The sequence below is a fragment of the Larimichthys crocea genome, chromosome I (genome assembly GCF_000972845.2).
Source record: "Larimichthys crocea isolate SSNF chromosome I, L_crocea_2.0, whole genome shotgun sequence".
Lineage (NCBI taxonomy): Eukaryota > Metazoa > Chordata > Actinopteri > Sciaenidae > Larimichthys > Larimichthys crocea.
Window position 1 is genome coordinate 11,541,515 of NC_040011.1, and position 20,489 is coordinate 11,562,003.

Sequence of the window (20,489 nt, forward strand, 5' to 3'; positions counted from 1 at the left end):
AAAGATACTGAGAGCCACTGAAAGTGCATGTCATCATGCAGCTTATCTTTATCAGGATGGCGAGGGCAGAGATGGGGTACGTGGCCGATAAATGAAGCCTATGAAGTAAAGCCACAACCTGCAGTTCCTCTAACGTCCACTTGAGGCTGGCTCCAGAAGTGAGTCAGTCTCCATAAGTCCCCATGTTTCACAGCAGAAATAAACATGTTTACAGCCTGGTACAAAAAACAGTTTTGGTCTCTGTAGCTAATTTCCCCGTTCATGACAACTGTACTGAGGGTGAATTTATATACAACTCACCTGTTCACATTATATTAAGGCTTAAAGTTATGCCTAATGTACTTGAAAGAAACACATGAAAGATGTGGAAATATGAAATATTTCTTGCATAAATATCTTCATGAAGGTCTTTCACTCTGACAGGTATTTAGTATTAGTGTGCTTATTTTCTCTGGGCATGATAAATGGAGTCTTGCATTTTTATGATATTACTCAATAAAAGGTTAAAGCTCTGACTTCCTGTGGAACGTTTACTTCATCACAGCCCAGATTCATGATTCAACACCTGCCGTCCGCAGACAGACAGACAGACAGACAGACAGAAGCAATCAAGCTCCAAATCCATTCCTCACGCTCCTTTAACTCCGTTTGTTTTGGACTTTTTTCGGATTGCTCCTGTCTGTTCCCACAGAGCTGATGTGAGGAACAGCTGGACGGGAGGGACGGAGGAGGAGGAGGAGGAGGAGGAGGAGGAGGAAAGAAAAAAAAAAGCTGCGATGCAACGTGGCGTTTTCCATTCTGCCTGGAAGCCACAGTCCAGACGATGATGGAGAGAAGAGGAGGGGACGAGGGGAGGAGGTGTCATTATACCGTGAGACTCTCTCTCCTCCTCCCACATCACTTATCCTCTCTTTCACCCTTCCTGCCTTTTCCCTCGGTTTGTCTCCTTCTCTGTCTCCCTGCTTTTATTTTTCCCACTCCTCTCCTTTCACACCCTTTTCTCTCCTTTTTCCTCACCCACTCTCCTCCCTCTCTCTCCCTCTCTCTCTCCCTCTCTCTCTCTCTATTTTTGCGTATACGTGGCAGTTGTCTCTCTGTATTTGAGCTAACATGTCTTACAGAGGTGATGGAGTGAAGAGCTGTAATTATGTTTCCTCGGTGGGCTGCTGAATTATCCATCTGCAGCTCTGCAGGTCTAAACAGGTTGACATCTGAAAGACATCACACACACACACACACACACACACACATTTAAACATTACTAAATACTGTGAAAGTGTTGCTGCCACATCGTACAAAAGAAAAGAAGAACGTGGGCGTGTCAGCGTAAACAAAAATGTAGAAGATTTGACTCTTGTCAGACGAGATGAAGCCGATACCGAGCTCCCACAGTCTCTGATTTAATCTGGATCCAGATCCAGTGAACGACGATCCTGATCCTCACATGACACTTTAATGTCAAATGTTTAATGTCATGCAACAGTCAGTGGGTGATGTTTGGATGTATAAGAGGACCTGGATATAATGTTGAAGCTCAGCCTTCCTGCAGGTTTCATCCAGTGGTCACTCATGGCATTGCAGCATTTTCAGCACAGACCACCGACACAAATAGAGACGTTTGACTGAAACCAAGTGCAGGTGGGAAGGTGCTTTAATAATTACAGGACGTGTTCAGGTAAAAACAAACCTGATCCAATCATCTGAGATAAGTCCAACAAAGAAAGACACAGAGCAGAGTGAGTTCATGTTTGTCATGGGGCCTAATTTAAAGTAACTGTGACTGTAGTACCATTCCTCAGGTAAGATGATGCTCATAGTCAGAAATGCAACACATCATTTCATAATAAAATATTTCATGATGATCAAATCATTTTTTTATGTTCTGTTATACAAAGTGAAATAGTGTGTTATGATTGACAGGAGACACTGACGCCAGCTCTAAAAACTGAAGCAACTAAATGGAATTCAGCCATCATTTAGTTTAGCATTCACACCTGTGTGCTTCACTGTGACACTTTTGTCCAACAGGTGTCCTCAGCTGGTCAGTCCCTTCCTGCACACCTGTCCGTCATTCCTCCTGATTGGCCACACTGTCTGTCTGTCAGCCTGTCTGCTCCACTTCACCTTCAACTCCAGCCAATGAGCTGCTGGTTTTCCACCTCACCTGTTCTGCTTTTGTTTCTCATGAACTTTCCTTCGAGGGTAACAAACGGGAGTTTAAAGTTTGAGAAAAGCAACAAGAAGTCAGCAAACGTGGACAAACGAGTTTTCACAGACGATGACAGACGACAAGTCGAATGTGTTTCTGATCTCACTCAGTGGAAATTCACAACACAAACCTCACAAACAGGCTCAATATTTGGACGGATAGAATTGGAAAAACTTCCATGACGCTTCAGCTGAATGTAACTTTGAGTTAAGTCAGATTTCTTTCAGGCTCACCTGTGCGTAAACAGTGCAGTGAACTGAATGAGAGAGGTGAGGAGGGGGAGGACGAAGGCAGCAGAGGACTCCGAATGTTTAAACCCAATAACAAACATCAAAGCTGCTTCTTTCAACCACGATTTCCTCCATAAGGTCACACCGGCTCTTAAAATGATTACTGCTGTACGCTGAGGGACAGGGAGCCTTTTCACTTTGATAGATGTTTTGCCTTCAGTCAAACTGGGCCTCCTCCTCCTCCTCCTCCTCCTCCTCCTCCTCATGCTGCTGCTCAAACTGCAGAAGTACACACACAACACACACAAACACAAGAAGTTCTGGGTCTTTTTAGGGGATTTTTTTGCTCATGTGAACATATTTAAAGGTGTAAATCACATGTTTGCCATGCAGTGCCCCTCATTGGTCGAACAAAAAAAGAAAAGTTAAATTAGAAACAGAAAACTTCATAACGCCCCGAAGAATGAAACTAAATTAGATCCAAGTCAAAGTTATAACTGGCTGCATCAGGAACACTAACCTGTGCCTCAAACATCCACTACACCTGTAATTTATTTATTTATTTGCACTGTTCACGTTTAAATTCAGTTTTTGTTCTTTAAACATGTGAATATCATCACTCATACACTCGATATACTGTCATATCTACCTGTACATGAAGTACACTCAAAAAATGTAATTGTAATTAAGTTATTTCAACTCGAAAAATGTTCAATTACATAACATATTTGAGTTGAAATAACTCAATACAAGATTTATTTCATTAAAGTAAATTCAGTCAACATTTCAGATACATGAATAATTTATTTTAACATCATTTCCACTCTGCACCATTGAACTATTGTCTTATTGTCTACAAATGTGTGTGTGTAAATATGTTTGTTTACCTTTGTCTATATCTGTGTCAGATTCCTTGTAAACTTTATTCATGAAGCAACTTTCAGAACCAAAGTTACAAGATGTTTTAAAACAGGCGATCACAATATTAAACACAATAAAAACAGCTACACTAAGTCACGAAAACAGGAAATAGTCAAAAATAAACAATAAAAACAGTAAAAGACTAAAACAGCGAGTAATAAACACATTACAGGATGAACAGGTGAGATTTTTAGCAGCTTCTTGGAGCTAACGACGGGCTGTCCGTTGTTTTTTATAGTTCCAGATGGTCGGAGCCACGACTGCACATGCTCAGTATCCTTTAGTTTGGAGTCCAGAGCTACCAGAAGGTCAGAAGACCCAGAGGCCTCACCAAGGTCGGAGGACACAATAATTCAGAAACAGATAGACAAGCTACCAAGGTACACACCTTGGTCTGTCACATGATCCTCGCCCTCCAGGTCGCACAACTCACCTTCTGTTCGTTAGAATGCAGAGGTACCGCGACTATAATCAAACCCTGGGTCAAACTTTACCTCTTCACTTGAAGAGAAAATCATGATATCTTTCTCGAATACGCCTCCACCCATCCACATTCCACTGCTGAACCATATTTGGTTGCAGTCATAGCTGTTGGAGTCAAGTTTCTGGGTCTGATCAAGTAAAAATGTCTAAAATACTTAGTCTGAATGACTGTGGGGTGGTTGCATATCTCCCGTGCAGTACTAGATCTGAATCTGAGCTGCTGTCTTTGTCCTTCGGTGGACTGGACGGATGAACGGCTAAAGCGCAACAGGGCGATGTGTTTGTGCGTTCGAGGGAAGTCTGTGATTTAGTCGCTCCGGGCTGAGCCGCCACACAGAGAGAAAACCCTGATGGAGGGTTACAGGCTGTAATTACACCGACACAGAGGAGAGCCGATGAACTGAGCACCTGACCGCCGCGGCTTCAGTCCAGGTTTGAAGGGATTTGTAAAGGACACGCAGTCGCCCACAATGAGTGTTCAAGATCAGCCACAATCATGTGCAAACATGATTATTCACGAGGGGAATGTGAAGAGACAAAATCTGCACAGGTGATAAAACATGTTGTTGTTGTTGTTGTTGTGCAGCACTGACGGTCACCCATGGACGAAAACCCTCTCACAGGTCGAGACATATGTGAATTCACAATCTGTGAATACTGAAACTTTACCTTTCCTTAAAATCCTCTCGAGCCAGCTTCCTTAAACATGTCATCTTAAGGTAATGAGTAACACATCCCTGGATACTGGTCACACCAGGCCGAGTACACCGAGTGTGGCTTTATTTTAGTTAGAGAGACCTTGATACATGTCACATGAATTAGGGGGAAACGTGTTTGATGTGCAGAACATTTCTATATGATGAAAAGATGCAGCCATAGTCTGTTGCAGTCTGTTACATCGTATACGTCCAATGAAGAAAAAATCTGATTTAAAATACATATGACACTGTCAGCCAATGAGAAATAAGATGATTTTTTTTTTTTTCTGTGCTGAGTCAAAGCAGCAGACGTCAGCAGCTGCAGACGTTTGGTGACGTGTAACTGCAGCTCGGACACGGTGTACCAACACCACACACACACACACACACACACACACACACACACACACACACCGCATGGACACATCAGAGGCTGAGCCTGCAGGCTGTGCAGTAAAAGCTTTCAGCTCTCGACACATAAAAACACTTATTTTTACGCTCGAGTGTGGCTGGATGGAGGGCAGACCTTTGTCTCATTACACTGAGAACACACTGAGCAGACAGACAGTGCTTTCAAAAGAGCCGAGGAGTTGAAACTCTTTATATTAAGAACTAGAAGAAGTGGAGGCTTTAATGCTCTGCAGTCTGCTCTTTACAGAAATGATAAGGCCTTAATAACTTAATTTAAGGTTTAGGGAAGATAAATGCCATTCATGGCACAATTAAGGGGGAGCTGAGACACTAAACTTTGAGAGGGGCTCTGTGTGAGCAATTTATGGGATGATTCAGGCTTTTATTTTGGAAGGTTTTGTCCACAGTTCAGGGTTAGCGAAAGTTCTAGGCGTGTGGTACTTTTAGATACTCACTAAACACGTAATGAAGGAACATGTTTTATAGACTAGACTGAGAGTTTGGAGACTTTTTGTGATGGAAACCAGCAGAAAGGCCAAACTGAATGAAGAGTTTACATACGAGGAGACACCTGAAAGACACGTTGTGATGTTATACTTGTTTGTATGAATTAAACAGGAGATGGACGAGAGCATCAGGAGTGACCTATCTCAGAAACGCACAATGAATTCAGACATGTTTGATGTTTCATATTCAGCCTTTTTAATCGCATCAATTACATCTGTTACTCCTCTGACAGACCAAGGTGTCCACTGTGAGAAAGTCCAGCCTGATTACAAAGTATTTCAGTATTTCAGTCCCTGTGTAATATTACAGTAGCTTTAATAGTTTTACCATCTTCAAGTGGCAATATTGGTTCAAAACTGTCTTCATTATTGAACTGACTTCATTAAAACCCTCATGTCTTGTTTGAACCTTGATATAATCCTGAAATCTTGCAGCTTCACACAATACGAACTTGGAAAACAGCGAAAGCAGCATCTTTAACATGCACGTCTGCAGTCTTAAAGCTGCAAACTCGCACAGATACTGCAGCAGGAGTTCGTTTAATCTAATTTTACATTCATCTTAAATGAGTCTTTCTGCAGAACGTCTCTTCGCAGCCTCAGCAGATATGAAAACTCTGCCTCTGCTTGCACTCTTTGCAGGTTCATACATGCTTCTCAGCGTCTCCTTCAGACGAAGCACACAGTCATGGTGGGAGACTCCCGCTCGCTTTAGGACCGCTGCTTTAAATGCCAACAGAATGTTAAATGTCACAATATTTGAGTCCGATGCACGGAGAACAGAAATGAACTTTAAACCTTCCGGAAAAGGGAAACACGTTCACACCATTTAGCCTCAAAGTAGCTGACCAAGTATTCATCAATCTTCACGATGCAATATCAGCCCAGGGTGAAACCTGACATTATAGTCTCACTTATTAGTGTAATTAATCTTCCCTTTGTGGGCGTCTTATTACAATGTCATCTCGGCTCTGCCAACGCAGCTTCTGCACACACACACACAGCACATGTATACGTGTTTGTGTGCGTGTGCATGTATGTACATGTTTATTGTTTTTGTCTGCTTCTGTCTCGTGTTCTGTCTCCTCCTCGTCCTGAGTGTGTGTGTGTGAGTGTGTGTGTACGTTTTGTGTACATTTACATGCATCTGTTTGCAGGTGACGAATGAAGAGAAGATCACGTCGTCGTGATTCTAGATAATCACATTCCTATCTGATCTGTTACTGTGCTCTCACAGTTGGAGCGTATCTCATCTAGCTTCAGGCCCTCTTTAATTTTGGAATGTAAATAAAAACTGAAATCGCCAAAACAAGGAAGCCGCCGTAAATACCACGTGGCTTTGTGTTGTTGGTTTTCTTGAACATTTCTCAACGTTGGTCAGTGCTACGTGTTCATGCAGAGTTGGAGGACAGCTACACACTTTATGTGTATTTCCTCCTCTGTGGCTGGGAAGGGGAGGGGGAAAACTGCAGTTCCTCTAACGTCCACTTGAGGCTGGCTCCAGAAGTGAGTCAGTCTCCATAAGTCCCCATGTCCAAATGTCCAACTTCACAGCAGAAATAAACATGTTTACAGCCTGGTACAAAAAACAGTTTTGGTCTCTGTAGCTAATTTCCCCGTTCATGACAACTGTACTGAGGGTGAATTTATATACAACTCACCTGTTCACATTATATTAAGGCTTAAAGTTATGCAGGATTAAGAGCGTGGACACTTTGATTGACAGGCGGGTGTGGTTACAGGTGGCTTATTAGAGCACCCAGGCATCATCTGGACCGCCTCAGGTCCGCCAATGATCCACGCCTTTGCCGATATTTAGATTAACCTGGAGGCGGAAGAAGCGGTACAGGTGACGTCAGTCATGCTGTCCAGTCTTTATACTGTCACTGGCTACAAGACGGGCATCACAAACAGCCTGACGTCGAGTTAAATCAAAATAAAAGCTCTTTGTTAAATCATGTTTGCGATGGTCACAGGAGCAGCGTAGTGGAGAAATGTCCTTGGGATAATGGCTCCATTAAAAGTAAAAAAAAATCATTTATTATCTACTTTTAGTTGGAGACTATAATTCATCACGCTGAATTGTAATTTTGCCCGCAGAGAAATTTCACATTTTCAGTTGACCCGCTGTGCCCGGACTGAAAGTACCTCTCTAGGTTATACTGGCAATTCATTTCTTTTGGAAGTGAACCAATTATACACTATCTCTAATTTCTCCATAATGAGGACCAAAGTGCAGTGTCGCTCCATGAATTTATAGCATGAGTTTCTTTCTAGGGAATTACACAGAACTATGGGACTCCCTGACATACTAAACACTACAAGCAACAACATTACGCTAATGTGATAATTAAGGCAAAAAGTATTGAGTGTAGGCATGCAGGGAGCATCCAGCTCATACCAGAGCTAAGTACATCTGAGGCTGATCATGGCTCTGCCAGCATAAAGGACTTTTATTTAGATCACTAAATCTCTATCATTACAAAAACAAGTTGGCAGCTCATCACAGGGCACACAGAAAGAAACAACCATTCAAACTCAAACATTCACACCTACGGACAATTTAGAGTCACCACTGAACCCGTTAAGAGCGTGTCTTTGGAAGCCAGAGAGAACATGCAACTCCACACAAGCCACCGGGCCCTGGAGGAGCGGATGCTGTTCAAACCAACAGAGTAAAAATAACCAAAAGAGCAGAGTCTAAGCCTTAATGCAATCAGAAAGGAAAGAAAAAGCTGATCTAAATGTACTGTGGTGCAGTGCTTAGCACTGTCGCCTCACAGCAAGTTCCTAGTTTCTGGTCTAAACCTCGGCTGGGGCCTTTGCATGTTCTCCCCGTGTCTGCGTGGGTTCTCTCTGGGTACTCCAGCTTCCCCCAGCAGTCCAAAGACGTGCACTCAATAGGTTCAATGGTAACTCTAAATTTGTCTCTATGTGCCCTGCTGTGTTCCTCAGCCTCTCGCCCCAAAGTCAGCTGTGATAGGCGTGACCCTGATGAGGATAAATGGTTACAGATAACGGAGAGATCGATGGATGGAATGGGTACCGACCCACTCGTGATCCTCATCAGCTGTGCAGGCGACCACACACGTACGCAACAAACACTGCAAGCAAGGTCATGCACATCAGAACAATCTGAACCTGTCAGTGGCAAAAACAAGAACGTCTATTGGACGCACACTGATGATGTGCAGTAGAAAGATTAGACACTGCAGCTGCTCGTTCAGCACTAGACACAAACACATGGGAAAATAAGGCTGAGGTCAAAAACATATAAATAAAGTTTCCATTCAAGGAAACTTTTTATTTGTTTAGTTTATTTATGGTAAGTTTACTCATGGTTGAAAACTGGCAGAAATCAAAACCAAGCAAGCAGATTAAAACAGGCAAACATATCCAGAAAAAAAAAAGGGGACAGAGCAAACTAAGAGGTCGGGTTATGAGGAGTGGTGGGGAAAAGGCAGGAAGGAGTTCCTGGATGTGAAATGACAGGTGGAGACGGAGGTAAAGACGAGAGGTGCAGTCGAATAATACAACATAAACTGCTTTCACCGCTTCATGTGCAGATAAAATGAACCTAAACCCTGCATATGATTCACTTTCCTCCGTGCTGTGACGGATCAGGAGGGTGTAATTCCCTCAGCAGTATGCATTTACATGATACATTTCCTCTGATGTGAATTATGGGCAAAGCTCCGCACGAGTTTCCAGCCAGAACAGGATGATAAAGTTTCACCAAACAGAGAGGAAATATACGGCAGAGACTCCCGGAGAGACGCGAAGCCGCAGGGTCGGCTGACTGTTTGCTCTCGTCAGTCAAACTGCACATTTCCCTGACTGGACGTAACCTCTTGGTGATGGGTGTGTTTGTTTTGGCACCCTGGACAGGATCTGACAGCCCTAACTCCGCCCTACCCTCACCCTCACCCTCACCCATGGGACACACACACCTAAACACATACTGTATATTACCTGGTCAGCTGAGGACAGTGTGTGTGTGTGTGTGAATATTTAGTGTGTCAATAAACCTAATAGAGCTGAGATGTCATGCCAATCATGATGTACACTATATGGCCAAAAGTATGTGGACATTTGAACATAGTTTTTACTGCCATAACGACCTCCACTCGTCTGGTTTCAGGCTCTCCAAGAGATGAACCTGCATGGCTGCAGAGAGCTGTCAGTGAACACTGATGATCTGGAGTTCGAGTTCATCCCGAAGGAGCTGGATGGGGTTGAGGGTCAGGTCGAGTCAAGTTCTTCCACAGAAAACTGGAAACATAATAATTTCTCTATGGAGCTGCTTTGTTGTTAGAAAGGAGCCTTCTCCGACATGTTACCACAACGTTGGAAGAAGAGTCTGAAACACTCACAGGGGGTCAGCCTCTTTCATTAGACAAGTGTGCAGTTAAAAAGAACCAAAGAGCTCATAGAAAACACTCAATCTGTCAAAAGACGACGTTTAAAACAAAGAGAACACATAACTAGACAGATAATTGTATCAGAAGTTACTAATAACATCAGAAAAAACATCTCTGATGCTTAAAATTGCTTGTTTGGCACAAACTTCAGCAGCTATTGCTTCGTTCATCAGTTGTTCTGTCATTGTTTTGCATGAAATAGCCATAAAATATGTCACCTGGTCAGTTTATTCAGTGATAGAAAATAAAGTAACCAAACCATGATGAACAAAAGTATGCAGACACCATATATGGCTATATATATTTGGCCATTTATCTAAGGAGTGCACAGATTCGATAGAAGCTCACGTATTATTTCCCCTGCTGTGTGTTCAGTGGAGTTCTACCCTGCCTCATTCAAAAGGGCATCAGGTACAACAAAAGACATTGGACTGAACCTGGCAACCCGCCGGTCAACATTAGCTCTGTGATGGAAGCAAACAGGCTGTGTTTGCTTCAGTATATTACATTAATTGTATCGACTGTGGGACAACGGACGCCAACATTTGTCAGGGGAAAGCTTTACTGTTTATCCCAGTTACATGGTGGATGTCAGTAGTCATGGAGAAGATACAAAATGGTTTGCTCTTTGCTTCCCACTGAGTCAGACAGTCAGACCTGCTTGTGCAAAGTGTAACAGCTCCCTGTGGATTATGTGCCTTGCTCAAAGGCAGCACGTGAAGAAGAAGGAAAATCTGGAGCACCGAACTCTCCCGGCTCAGAAGAGAATTAACCAACGTCACCCAGAGAGTCAAACTGTCCGATGCACTGAAGAGAGACAGTGTTTGTGCATGTGGGAGTGTAATATGAGGAATCCAGTGACTGTACTGACAACCCTGTTATCTGTGGAGTTTGTGCTGTACACAATAAGTCTCTGTTCGCCTCAGTGGCTGGTGGAGACCGAGGGGGCCAGCGAGGGACTGTTTGCCGGCTGCAGCATCTACCAAGGCGTCTCCAGCTGCATGACGTTTCCAGCCTGGCTGGGTAAGCATGCATGATGTCATCCTTTGTTTGTGGAGATTATAAAACATCAAAATAAGTTTTGTTTTTTACTTTCCCGACACACGTAGAAATGTATGTTGAAGTCACAGCAAGACTGTAAGACAGAAGAATTAATAAGAACAACATTTGGATTGGCAGGTTGTGAAAAGAAACACCTCCTCTATAGATAGGGAGGGAAGGAGGGAAGGATGACACAGTCCTTCTGTTGAGGCCTTGTGAGGCGTCTTCGGGTTAACACTGAGGAACACATAAGAACACATGAACCTGCACCACCATAACATTTGAACCCGTCTGCTTGCAGGTACCTACAGTTTGTCGTGGATGTTTCTAGCTGCTTCCAGCGTGCTGTCTCTGACTGCTGTGTTCACGGTCAGGCCTGCACTGAGCAGAGGAAAGAAGGCCATCGCTGCTCTGGTCCTCAACATCCTCTCTGGTATGACAAAGCAAAGTTCTAAGCATATACAGACAAACTGCCACGCACCAGGGCAGCTGAAAGCTCCTGAGCTCTTTGTCTGACAGACATTTCATTGAATGCTTCCTGTGCTTCCTCTGCAGTTGCTCTCTGCGCCGCCGCTCTGGTCGCCTTCTTGGTTTCCATCGAACAGCAGATGCCCGAGCTGCTGCGCTACCTCGGCTGGACCGTCTACATCTGCGGCGGCACCCTCTTCTACGCCTCGGTGGTGACCGTCCTGCTGGGTGTCACTCATGGTGACGACGCAAGGGTTGGACCGGCTGTGAGGGCAGCGGCTCAGGGTCTGTCTGTGATAGCAGCCTGATCATTTCTTTGGCCAAAAGGTTGTTAAAGCTCAAAATTCAAAACCATCATACATCACCATTTTTACACAATGCTCAGGAATATCAGCTGCATTACAAACCTTTATCTGTATGCTGTACTGGTCTGTCTCGTGGGGGGATCAATGACATGTTATCTTTAAGTTTGTAGTTGCATAACTTCAAATGTACATTCAGGAGATATAAGACCACATGGCACACATTATAACGTGGCACAGAAGTGAAACACCTGCAGCAATGTTCACTTATTTGCATTTTAGACTCGTGCATGCTGAGGAGGGTTTCTTTATCTCCAGACAGAAGCCACATCAGCAAAGAGACCTACGAGTTTTTATCAATGTGAAGATTATATCATCTTATATTTAATTCTTTGTTTAATTCCAAACTAGTAAACTCTTCTTGTCTCCTGGAGCAACAATTAAAAAGCTCTGAAGGAAGTGGGCAAGGCTTGATCACACAGCGCCTCCTGGTGGTCGCAACATTAAGTTATTATGCAACCTGAACATTTTCACACAAACGAGAGAGCAGGGAGAGGTTCAGCGTTCATCAGGACCGTCTATGCCAACAGCTGGATGTGTGTGTTCTTACTGAAGCTCTGAAGTTAAAAAGAAGTTAAAGATTCATTTTCCAATTCTTTCCCTGTTAAAAAGGTTTTTTTATGGGGGAGTTTTCCTTTCCTAATAGTAAAATAAACTTTATTTCTGTCACGGATTTAAAACAAACCACAATGATGCTGAACTAGAAGCTATAAAACTCAAAAAACACAAATACAAACAGAATCAACTAAAGGCTTTTAAAAAGTGTATTTTAGCAGCCCTGATCTCCTCAGACAGGTCTTGGAGCCCTGACCTCAGCTGTATAACCTCACGGGGTGAGGCTTCTCAGAGCGTTATAAGTAATCAATAAAATCAGCTCTGTAAGGAACAGATAGACAACAAGCCGGGATCGATGTGATGTGGTCGTGAAAATCCTGGCAGGAGAGTTTTGAATGAGCTGCAGACAGTAGAGGGATTTTCACTGATGCCATAAAGGAAAGAATTACAAGAATCCAGTCAAGCATGAAGGCATGCATGACAATGTCCTGGATTATTCACAGGCAGAATCGATCTGATCCTTGAAATATTTCAAGAGAGCAAGAATGACACTCAGGTTTCCGCAATCCTAAGTTATTGAACGGGACAGAGAACTGAGACTGTTTGATTTTTGATTTAAGAGTAAAGATTATAAAATCTTTACTCGTGACTGATATCTCTGTCTTATCAGCAGCAGCTTGTCAGTCATGGACTGGGTTGTAAAAGGAGCAAGTTTTCCTTCCCCAAATCAAAGTTTTTGGACACTATAAATAGTTTTTTAGTAACTTCTACAAAGACAAAGTATTATGAATAGTAAAACTAGAGTGACGTGTGGAGGCAGAACTTTTATTTCCTCTGTGTGTGCAGAACATACCAAGACAAGACAGATTACAAAAGCCCGAGACAGAGTGATTATCTTTCTCCTAAAGTAACATGAAGAGTGAATTACATCAAGGGCTTGAGGTTGTGAACAGAAAACACATACATGTTAGTAAAAATCAAATCAACATGATATGTTCTAAATGTGTTTTTAGAGTGTAAACTGTGATGGAAGATAAAGTCCAGCAGGTGGTCCCTGAAGGGAAGAGAGACGGGACTGAGTTTCCTCCTCGGTGCAGGTCTACAGATCAGATGACACATGATTCCTCATGTTAAATCCAATGAATGCAATAATACCGAGTCGTGGTTCAGGCAGACTAAACTTTACAATCCAGGGAATGTACTTAAGTGTTTAAGGAAGTTTACTAGTGTCTCATTTTGTAGCTTTAATGTGACCTTTTGCAAGCACTCACAGACATAATAAATGCTTCAAATCTCCATCATGTCCCGATGTTTCTGATTTTACAGCTGGAGTTCATGTTGAAGAGCATGCACGGTGTCACTGTACAGCTCATCTGTTAGTTATTAAGTAAAATATTACTGTCAATTTAACGACACAGGAAAGGCTGCGATTTATTCTTTCTCAGAAAATATGTTGGAGACGTGTCGAGTGATTATTCAGGCCAGATCATCATGTCACCTCCATCACAGACTAAACACAGTTAGAGGATGTCAAACGCCACGATCTTCGGGGTTGTTGTCATTCTCTAAACATGCTCGGCAGCTCTGACCTCGTAAATCGCAACACTGAGAGACGATCTGCATCCGAGGAGGATTTTTGTGCGTGTGAGCGGTTTGGCATTTAAATGAGGGGGGAGGGGGCGGTCACTCAGATCCATCAGACTCTTCCTGACAGGCAGCGAGTTTAAAATCCAGAATAAATCTTCATTTTGCATCAGCAGCGACGATTTCCTAAAGAAAAAGAAAAATGTTATTGGATATGTTGGCCCCCGACGCTCACGGCATGTTTATGGAGATCATAAACATAATTATGTGGAAAAATAAACATAAATCTGTGATAACACTTCATGTCCGTCGTGTCACCTGTTCCTTCATTTGGTGCCGTTGTACTTGACCTCCTTTCCACATTTCTTCAGTGTCTCCATGAGAACTTCCACGTCTCTGTCGGACTCGATCCAAACCAGCTTCTTAGGCAGGTCGATCTCAAACTTCACATCTGAGAGAGCGCGGAGAACAAAGAGGCACTTTGTTTGAACCTGAGACGGTCTGCAGCGCGCTCTGCACAACAACACTCACAGTGACTGTATGAGATTCACCATGAGATGCTTTAGTCCCGATGTTAAGATGATCTAAAGGTCAGTGTGTGTTTCACTAGTTTCTGGTTGTAACGTCTCTGCACACACTGAGAGACAGATGTCACTGAAGCACTTGACCTTTTAATGACTAAGCCAAAGTAAAAAAAAAAAGAAGCAGCGCTGCATCAGGTGACTTTCTGTCTGACTCAACGTTCAGAGCCAAGAAGTCACGGGGGAGGACGTGATGCAAGCTGCACTTTTACTTTTACCGAGAGAGCTGCTGATTCAGCTTCACCTCGTCTGCAAACACTTCACATGAGCTACAACTCACACTCCAAAGAAGCCGAGAAGATGTGTAATATGTAAATAACAACAGATGATTCGGTTTAATTTGGTTTCAGTAGGATGCAGGATGAAAAGTTTGTGCAGATCACTGCATTCTGATTTTAGTTTCACAGTGCGTCCTAAAAAAAAAGCTGAACTTGGAGTAAAACTACGGATACTTTTTAAAAACAACGTCAATATTTATAGACCAAAGCACGTGGGTAGCTGATACTCGAATATTCAGTACCAATGCCAGTTTTTATCAGTTAAGAGTTTTAGCCAAGGTCAAACCCTTCCTTTCCCCTAGAGACCTCGAGAAGGTCACTCATGCTTTCGTTTCCTCCAGGATTGTATGTTAGAATGGGCCAAGCACAAATATCTAATGCTGCAGCTGGAGCTCCTGACTGGCACACGCAAGCGTGAACATATCTCGCCTGTCCTGGCATCCTTACATTGGTTACCAGCTCCTTATAGAATTGACTATGAATAGACTAAAACTCCTGATCACGCGATTGTCTGTATAATGACCTATACCACGGTGGTACATGCCGCCAGCACCTCTTTTATCCTGACCGGATTTCTGCTATATTTACTAATTTACTATTTATACTTTCTCCGCCGTCCCATCCACTCCTCGCTACTCTGCTGTGTCAGTGTCAAGTCCTCGACACCCCCAACCCAATTTTCTTATGATAGTAGTTCCTCAGATCTGACTGGCGCTCAGGGCCGAGGGCTTTCTGAGCGGCAGCTCCAAAACTGTGGAACGCCTTACAAATCGTGGATTAAAACACATTTATTCACGCTGGCCCTTTAAGAGTTTATCAATTCTCAATGTTGTTATTGTCTACAGTATTTATGACTATCCATTACTCTATGTAATTGCTTAATTTGTCTTTAACTTGTTTTATTTTTTTTTTTTTTTCTTCCTTCCTAATGTATTTTATTTTGTTTTGATGTTTGCAGCACTTTGGGCAATGTCTTGTTGTATTTAATGTGCTATTAAAAATCATTGATTTATGACTTATGAGTTTAAATACAATATTATCATTTAATAACTTGTTGTCTTCTTGTGACGCTCCAGACTTTCAGCTTTTGGCTTTAAGAGAGAATATGCAAAGGAAGCATTTATTTACTGCAGCAGAGGCACATCTGAAAGACTGTGTGTGTGGTGTGTTTGTTGTGTGTCTGGTGTGTGTGTTGTTCTGTGTGTGTGTGTCTGTGTGTGTGGTCTGTCTTTGTGTGTCTGTCGCTGTCTGTCTGTGTGTGTGTGTGTGTGTGTGTGTGTGTCGTGTCTGTCTGTGTGTGTCTGTGCTGTGGAGGAGAGAGTGTGTGTGTGTTTGTGTTTGTGTCTGTGTGTGTTTGTGGTGTGTGTGTGAGGTGTGTGTGTTTGTGTTTCTGTGTGTGTGTCTGTGTGTATGAGAGAGTGTGTGTGTGTGTCTGTGTGTGTGTGTGTGTGTGTGAGAGTGTGTGTGTCTGTCTGTGTGTGTGTGTGTGTGTGTGTGTGTGTGTGTGTGTGTGTGTGTGTGTGTCTGTCTCTGTCTGTGTCTGTCTGTCTGTGTCTCTGTGTGTGTGTGTGTGAGTGTGTCTCACCTCCCAGCTTGTTGAGCACTCTGGTCACAGCTCCTGAACACCCCTCGCAGGTCATCGCCACCTCAAACTCGTGTTTCTGTCACACAGTGTAAATAACGCTGCTGTTACATAACTGACACTGAATCCTCTGACGGATCATGTTCATCACTGAATGTGACTTCTAAGCTGTGACGAACAATGAGTGCAGATCACAGTCTGTGGGAGTGTTTGTCAGTGAAACGACTTTTATTCTGATTTAAATAAAAAAACAACAAGTTTCAGAGCTAGCCTAGCCTGCTTAGCTGAACACACGCTGCTTTCATTTCGACAAACTAAAGATAAAGATGTAGAAGTCAGAACTTACGGTCATGTTTCAAGAGATGTGGCGCAGCCCGGGACAGTGAAAGCAGCTGTGACGTTCACCTGTGGACGTTCACCTGTGAACCTTCAGGTGATGTGAGCACCGCACACCCCGGTTAGCCTGTGAAGCTAACTAACGGCGCAACATGACTTCCGGTATGGAAAAAAAAAAGTACATTATTTGTAGATGTGCATATTTTTAAATTGCGTGTTTTTTAGGTTAAGTATACAAAATGTGTGTATTTATATATAAATAATTCGCTTTGATTTATAATACAGTTAAATGTAAACCCACTTCCTTTATGCTTTTATTTTGGTTGACACAGCAAACGTCACCCCGGAAGCTTCTCTCTTTTTTTACATCTCAAACGCCTTTATGTTATTTTAATTTATTTTCAGTTGGATTTTAAGTGATTATTATACCAGAGGGAGACATAATAAATTAAATATAAACCGTGTAGATAACCTTTAAAAGGAAGTTTAATGTAGTCTGGCCCGACCCCCGGATCACAAACCAAGCGATTCAAATTCTTTCAAAATAAAATCCCTAACAGCAGTGACTTGCGTTTTTTCTCAAGTTATATTAAAATTAAACAAAGAACCAAAGCTGACGGAAGTAAGTTTGTAGAAATTTCGACAAAGAAAGCTTAAATATGTCAACTTTCACTTAAACATAGCGCTATTTTAAACGTACCAACCGTTAAACCGTATCTATGGCAACACCATGTCGTTTAAATACTTTCAAAATAAAAGCACTAACAGCAGTGACTTGCGTTTTTCTCAAGTTATTTTAGATTAAACCAAAGAGAACCAAAGTGTGCTTTTAAGTTGTCGAAATTTTGTTTAAACATGTTAAACTTTGCGCTTAAATATAGCGCTATTTTAAACGTACCAACCGTTAACCCGTATCTATGGCAACGCCATGTCGTTCAAATACTTTCAAAATAAAAGCACTAACAGAGCAGTGACTTGCATTTTTTCTCAAGTTATATTAGATTTAAACAAAGAGAACCAAAGCGTGCTTTTAAGTTGTCAAAATTTCGACAAACAAAGCTTAAACATGTTAAACTTTGCGCTTAAACGTAGCGCTATTTTAAACGCACCAACTGTTAATCCGTATCTATGGCAACGCCACGTCAAACCCGCACGCAGACGCCCGGGCCTGGGCCGGGGTCATGTGACCGCACCGCTGGCTCTCTCCCTCCCTCCCTCCGCCGCTCTCCGAGCCGCCTCCTGCTTTGCCTTCAATCGGTGCCGTGTGTGCTCTGATCAACCAGACATGACTGCGATATGAAAATAAGAGGTCTGCGGCGACGGTAGCCTCGTGTAAAGCGCCAGCTCGAGACTCGGGAGAGACGACGCGCGGCTTCAGGTACGTTGGTCGGTTCGTCGCGAGCCGTTTGTGTTGACTGTTTACGGGTACAAAGACGGCTAACGTCGGCTAACCCCGAGGGCTGTGACACATAACAACAGCTAAGCTGCTCCGTGTAGCCGACCTGTGTTAGTCCTGCTGTGCTCCTGTTAGTCTCTCGGTAGCGTTTTTAGCTCGTCTTCCTTTCTCCGCTGTCTGCGTGGGTCGGATAGCATCCAACGGTTCGTGCACAGGGTCGTCCCGATGGTCGGCGGTTCGATCCCCGGCTCCCCCAGACTCCAAATTTGGATTAAAGCGTCAGCTAAATGATTAAATCTAAATGTTGTTTCCTGGTTTGATCTTCATCTGTCCATTACAGAGAGTTATTATGTGTGTGTGTGTGTGTGTGTGTGTGTGTGTGTGTGTGTGCAGCCATGTAAAATCCAGAACAACCACAGATCAAATAGTGTAAACTGATAAACTGTTGATCAGGCTTGGCCGCACCTTGGATACACACGGAATGTGCTGCGTGTTAACTTGTCCTCTGTAAACACTGTGCAGCTGCGTCCACTATCAGGTTTAATATTGACATTCAGACCTTTGAATATAAAGCTCACTGTTTGCACCTTTTTTTATGTAGCTTCTGATGTCTGACCTGAAATGACTTATTACAGAAGAGTGTGTAGCTGTCAGTTAGTCTGACTGACCAGGCCGGGTGTCATTTAAAGTATTCACTCTCTCCACATGTGAGGATCTGCTGCTTTCCTTCTGTACGTTGAGTCTTCAGTCTAACAGAATCAGAAATACTTTAATAAATTATTTTTTGCTACAATAAAAAACAAAAACAACATATGTAAACAAGTAACCATCTATTAAGAACAAATATATATATGTATTAAAGGTATATAAAAGATCAAATTCACAGTTGAATAATGTGCAACAACTTCAAAAAGTGATTGACCACGTTGGTGTCAGATCACAGAAAGGGGGTGAAGATGATGGTGTGTATGGTGCTGCAGGCAGACGTTGCTTTGCAGAGGACTACATGAGCAATAATCAGCTAAATAAGATAAAAGATAAAGACTAAATAAATCAACATCAGACTAAATAAGCGATATCAACTATAAGTGATGACGCGATGAGCCTACATAAGATTTAACAGCACGTCAGACATGAACCAGCCTAATTGTAACAGTTCATAAAAAGGCAAATTATGTAATTTAATGAGGAGGCTAGAGCAGGTCGTCCACTCATCACATGAGCGGTGGTTCGATCTCTCTGCAGCTTCAGTCCGAGTGTCCTCGAGCAACATACTGGACCCCAGGTGATGAGCAGTTTGCACCTTGCATGATCACTGTATGAATGGACGAGAGAATAAAGTGACCAGAGTTAACTCGGTGAGCTGGGACCATTAAAGATGCATTTTTTTCTTTTAAGGAAGTTAGTTTGTCTTTAAGAAACTGTAGAACACACATCAGGATATTTAAGAAGTCAGTCACAGTCTCTTCATGTCACGTCACATTGTGTTGAAGTTGCTGAGTAGCTCATAATTAAGACTTTGGTCTGGTTACAGTCGCACACGCTGTTCTTCTTTAAAACGTGACTTTCATAATTAAATGGATCTGAACCTGCTGTGGCAGAAAGCTTAAGAAAGTGTGCTCTCCAGCCTTGACATTATGACCACCGAGAGAACGACTTCACACTTTTTCTGGTTTTCTAAAAACGCTGCAGTGTCCGAACTAAGGTTGTCACGACAGCAGAATTTTAAGAACCGATACTCGATGCCTCTTTTGATACCACGGCATGAAGCAAACATGCACAAGTGCAACTGCTGCTCATCTTGCTTTGCTTTCTCTTTTTTTTCCCGCACACACACCTACACCTCGCTGCACACACACCTGCTTGCTCCTCCTCTCTCTGGCTGTGTCACACAGGAACACGAGTTTTGTTATAAACAAACAAAGATTTGGATTTTATCACCATGGTACCCTCAGGGTGTTTTTGCCGGTTACTGATGCAGCCCGTCCACGTAAAATAAACAGTGCACGTCTTTAATAACGTCTGTGACAGTCCTAGTCTGAACTGTTTTGTCCTCAGGCAGGTGGACAGCAAAGCCTTTGTACAAATCCTCGTGTGATTAGAAGCAGCGGCAGCAGCGACACACAGCTCTCACACGCTCCGCTTGAACTAACTGTCTTCACGCTGCTCTTATGTAACATCGTGGCTAAGTGCGCTCGGGTTAAGTGCCTTGCTCAGAGACAGAACCAGCGTGTCTGGCTTTAAGCTGACCGTTGATCTGCACACCTTCTCATCCGAACCTCTCCTCTTAGAAAACAAGAGCACAACATGTGTCGGAGAGAGTTTATTATGATGATTGAACGATTAGACGATGAATCGATTAGTTGAATATTAAAACAAACAATAAATAAAGAAAAAAAGTCTAAATTTTTTAGTTCCAACCTCTAA

At 42.8% G+C, this 20,489-nt stretch overlaps 2 protein-coding genes across 5 annotated transcripts in view; one reads left to right on the plus strand and one right to left on the minus strand.

Annotated features, from left to right (window-relative positions):
- Positions 1 to 13,109: 13,109 nt before the first annotated feature.
- On the minus strand, positions 13,110 to 16,835 carry atox1 (antioxidant 1 copper chaperone). The gene is made up of 4 exons (XM_019260969.2): positions 16,677 to 16,835; positions 16,334 to 16,409; positions 14,208 to 14,340; positions 13,110 to 14,075 (listed from the first exon to the last, which is right to left on the minus strand). Exons 1-3 carry the CDS (start codon positions 16,680 to 16,682, stop codon positions 14,216 to 14,218), a joined length of 207 nt encoding a protein of 68 aa, XP_019116514.1. The 5' UTR covers positions 16,683 to 16,835; the 3' UTR covers positions 13,110 to 14,075; positions 14,208 to 14,215.
- Positions 16,836 to 17,786: 951 nt separating this feature from the next.
- Positions 17,787 to 20,489, plus strand: part of slc36a1 (solute carrier family 36 member 1) — a 38,107-nt gene continuing 35,404 nt past the window's right edge. For all 4 annotated transcript variants that reach the window (XM_019260967.2, XM_010742923.3, XM_019260968.2 and 1 more), the window contains exon 1: positions 17,787 to 18,044. The gene's annotated coding sequence lies outside the window, so the exon portion shown is untranslated. The remainder of the gene's footprint in view (positions 18,045 to 20,489) is intronic.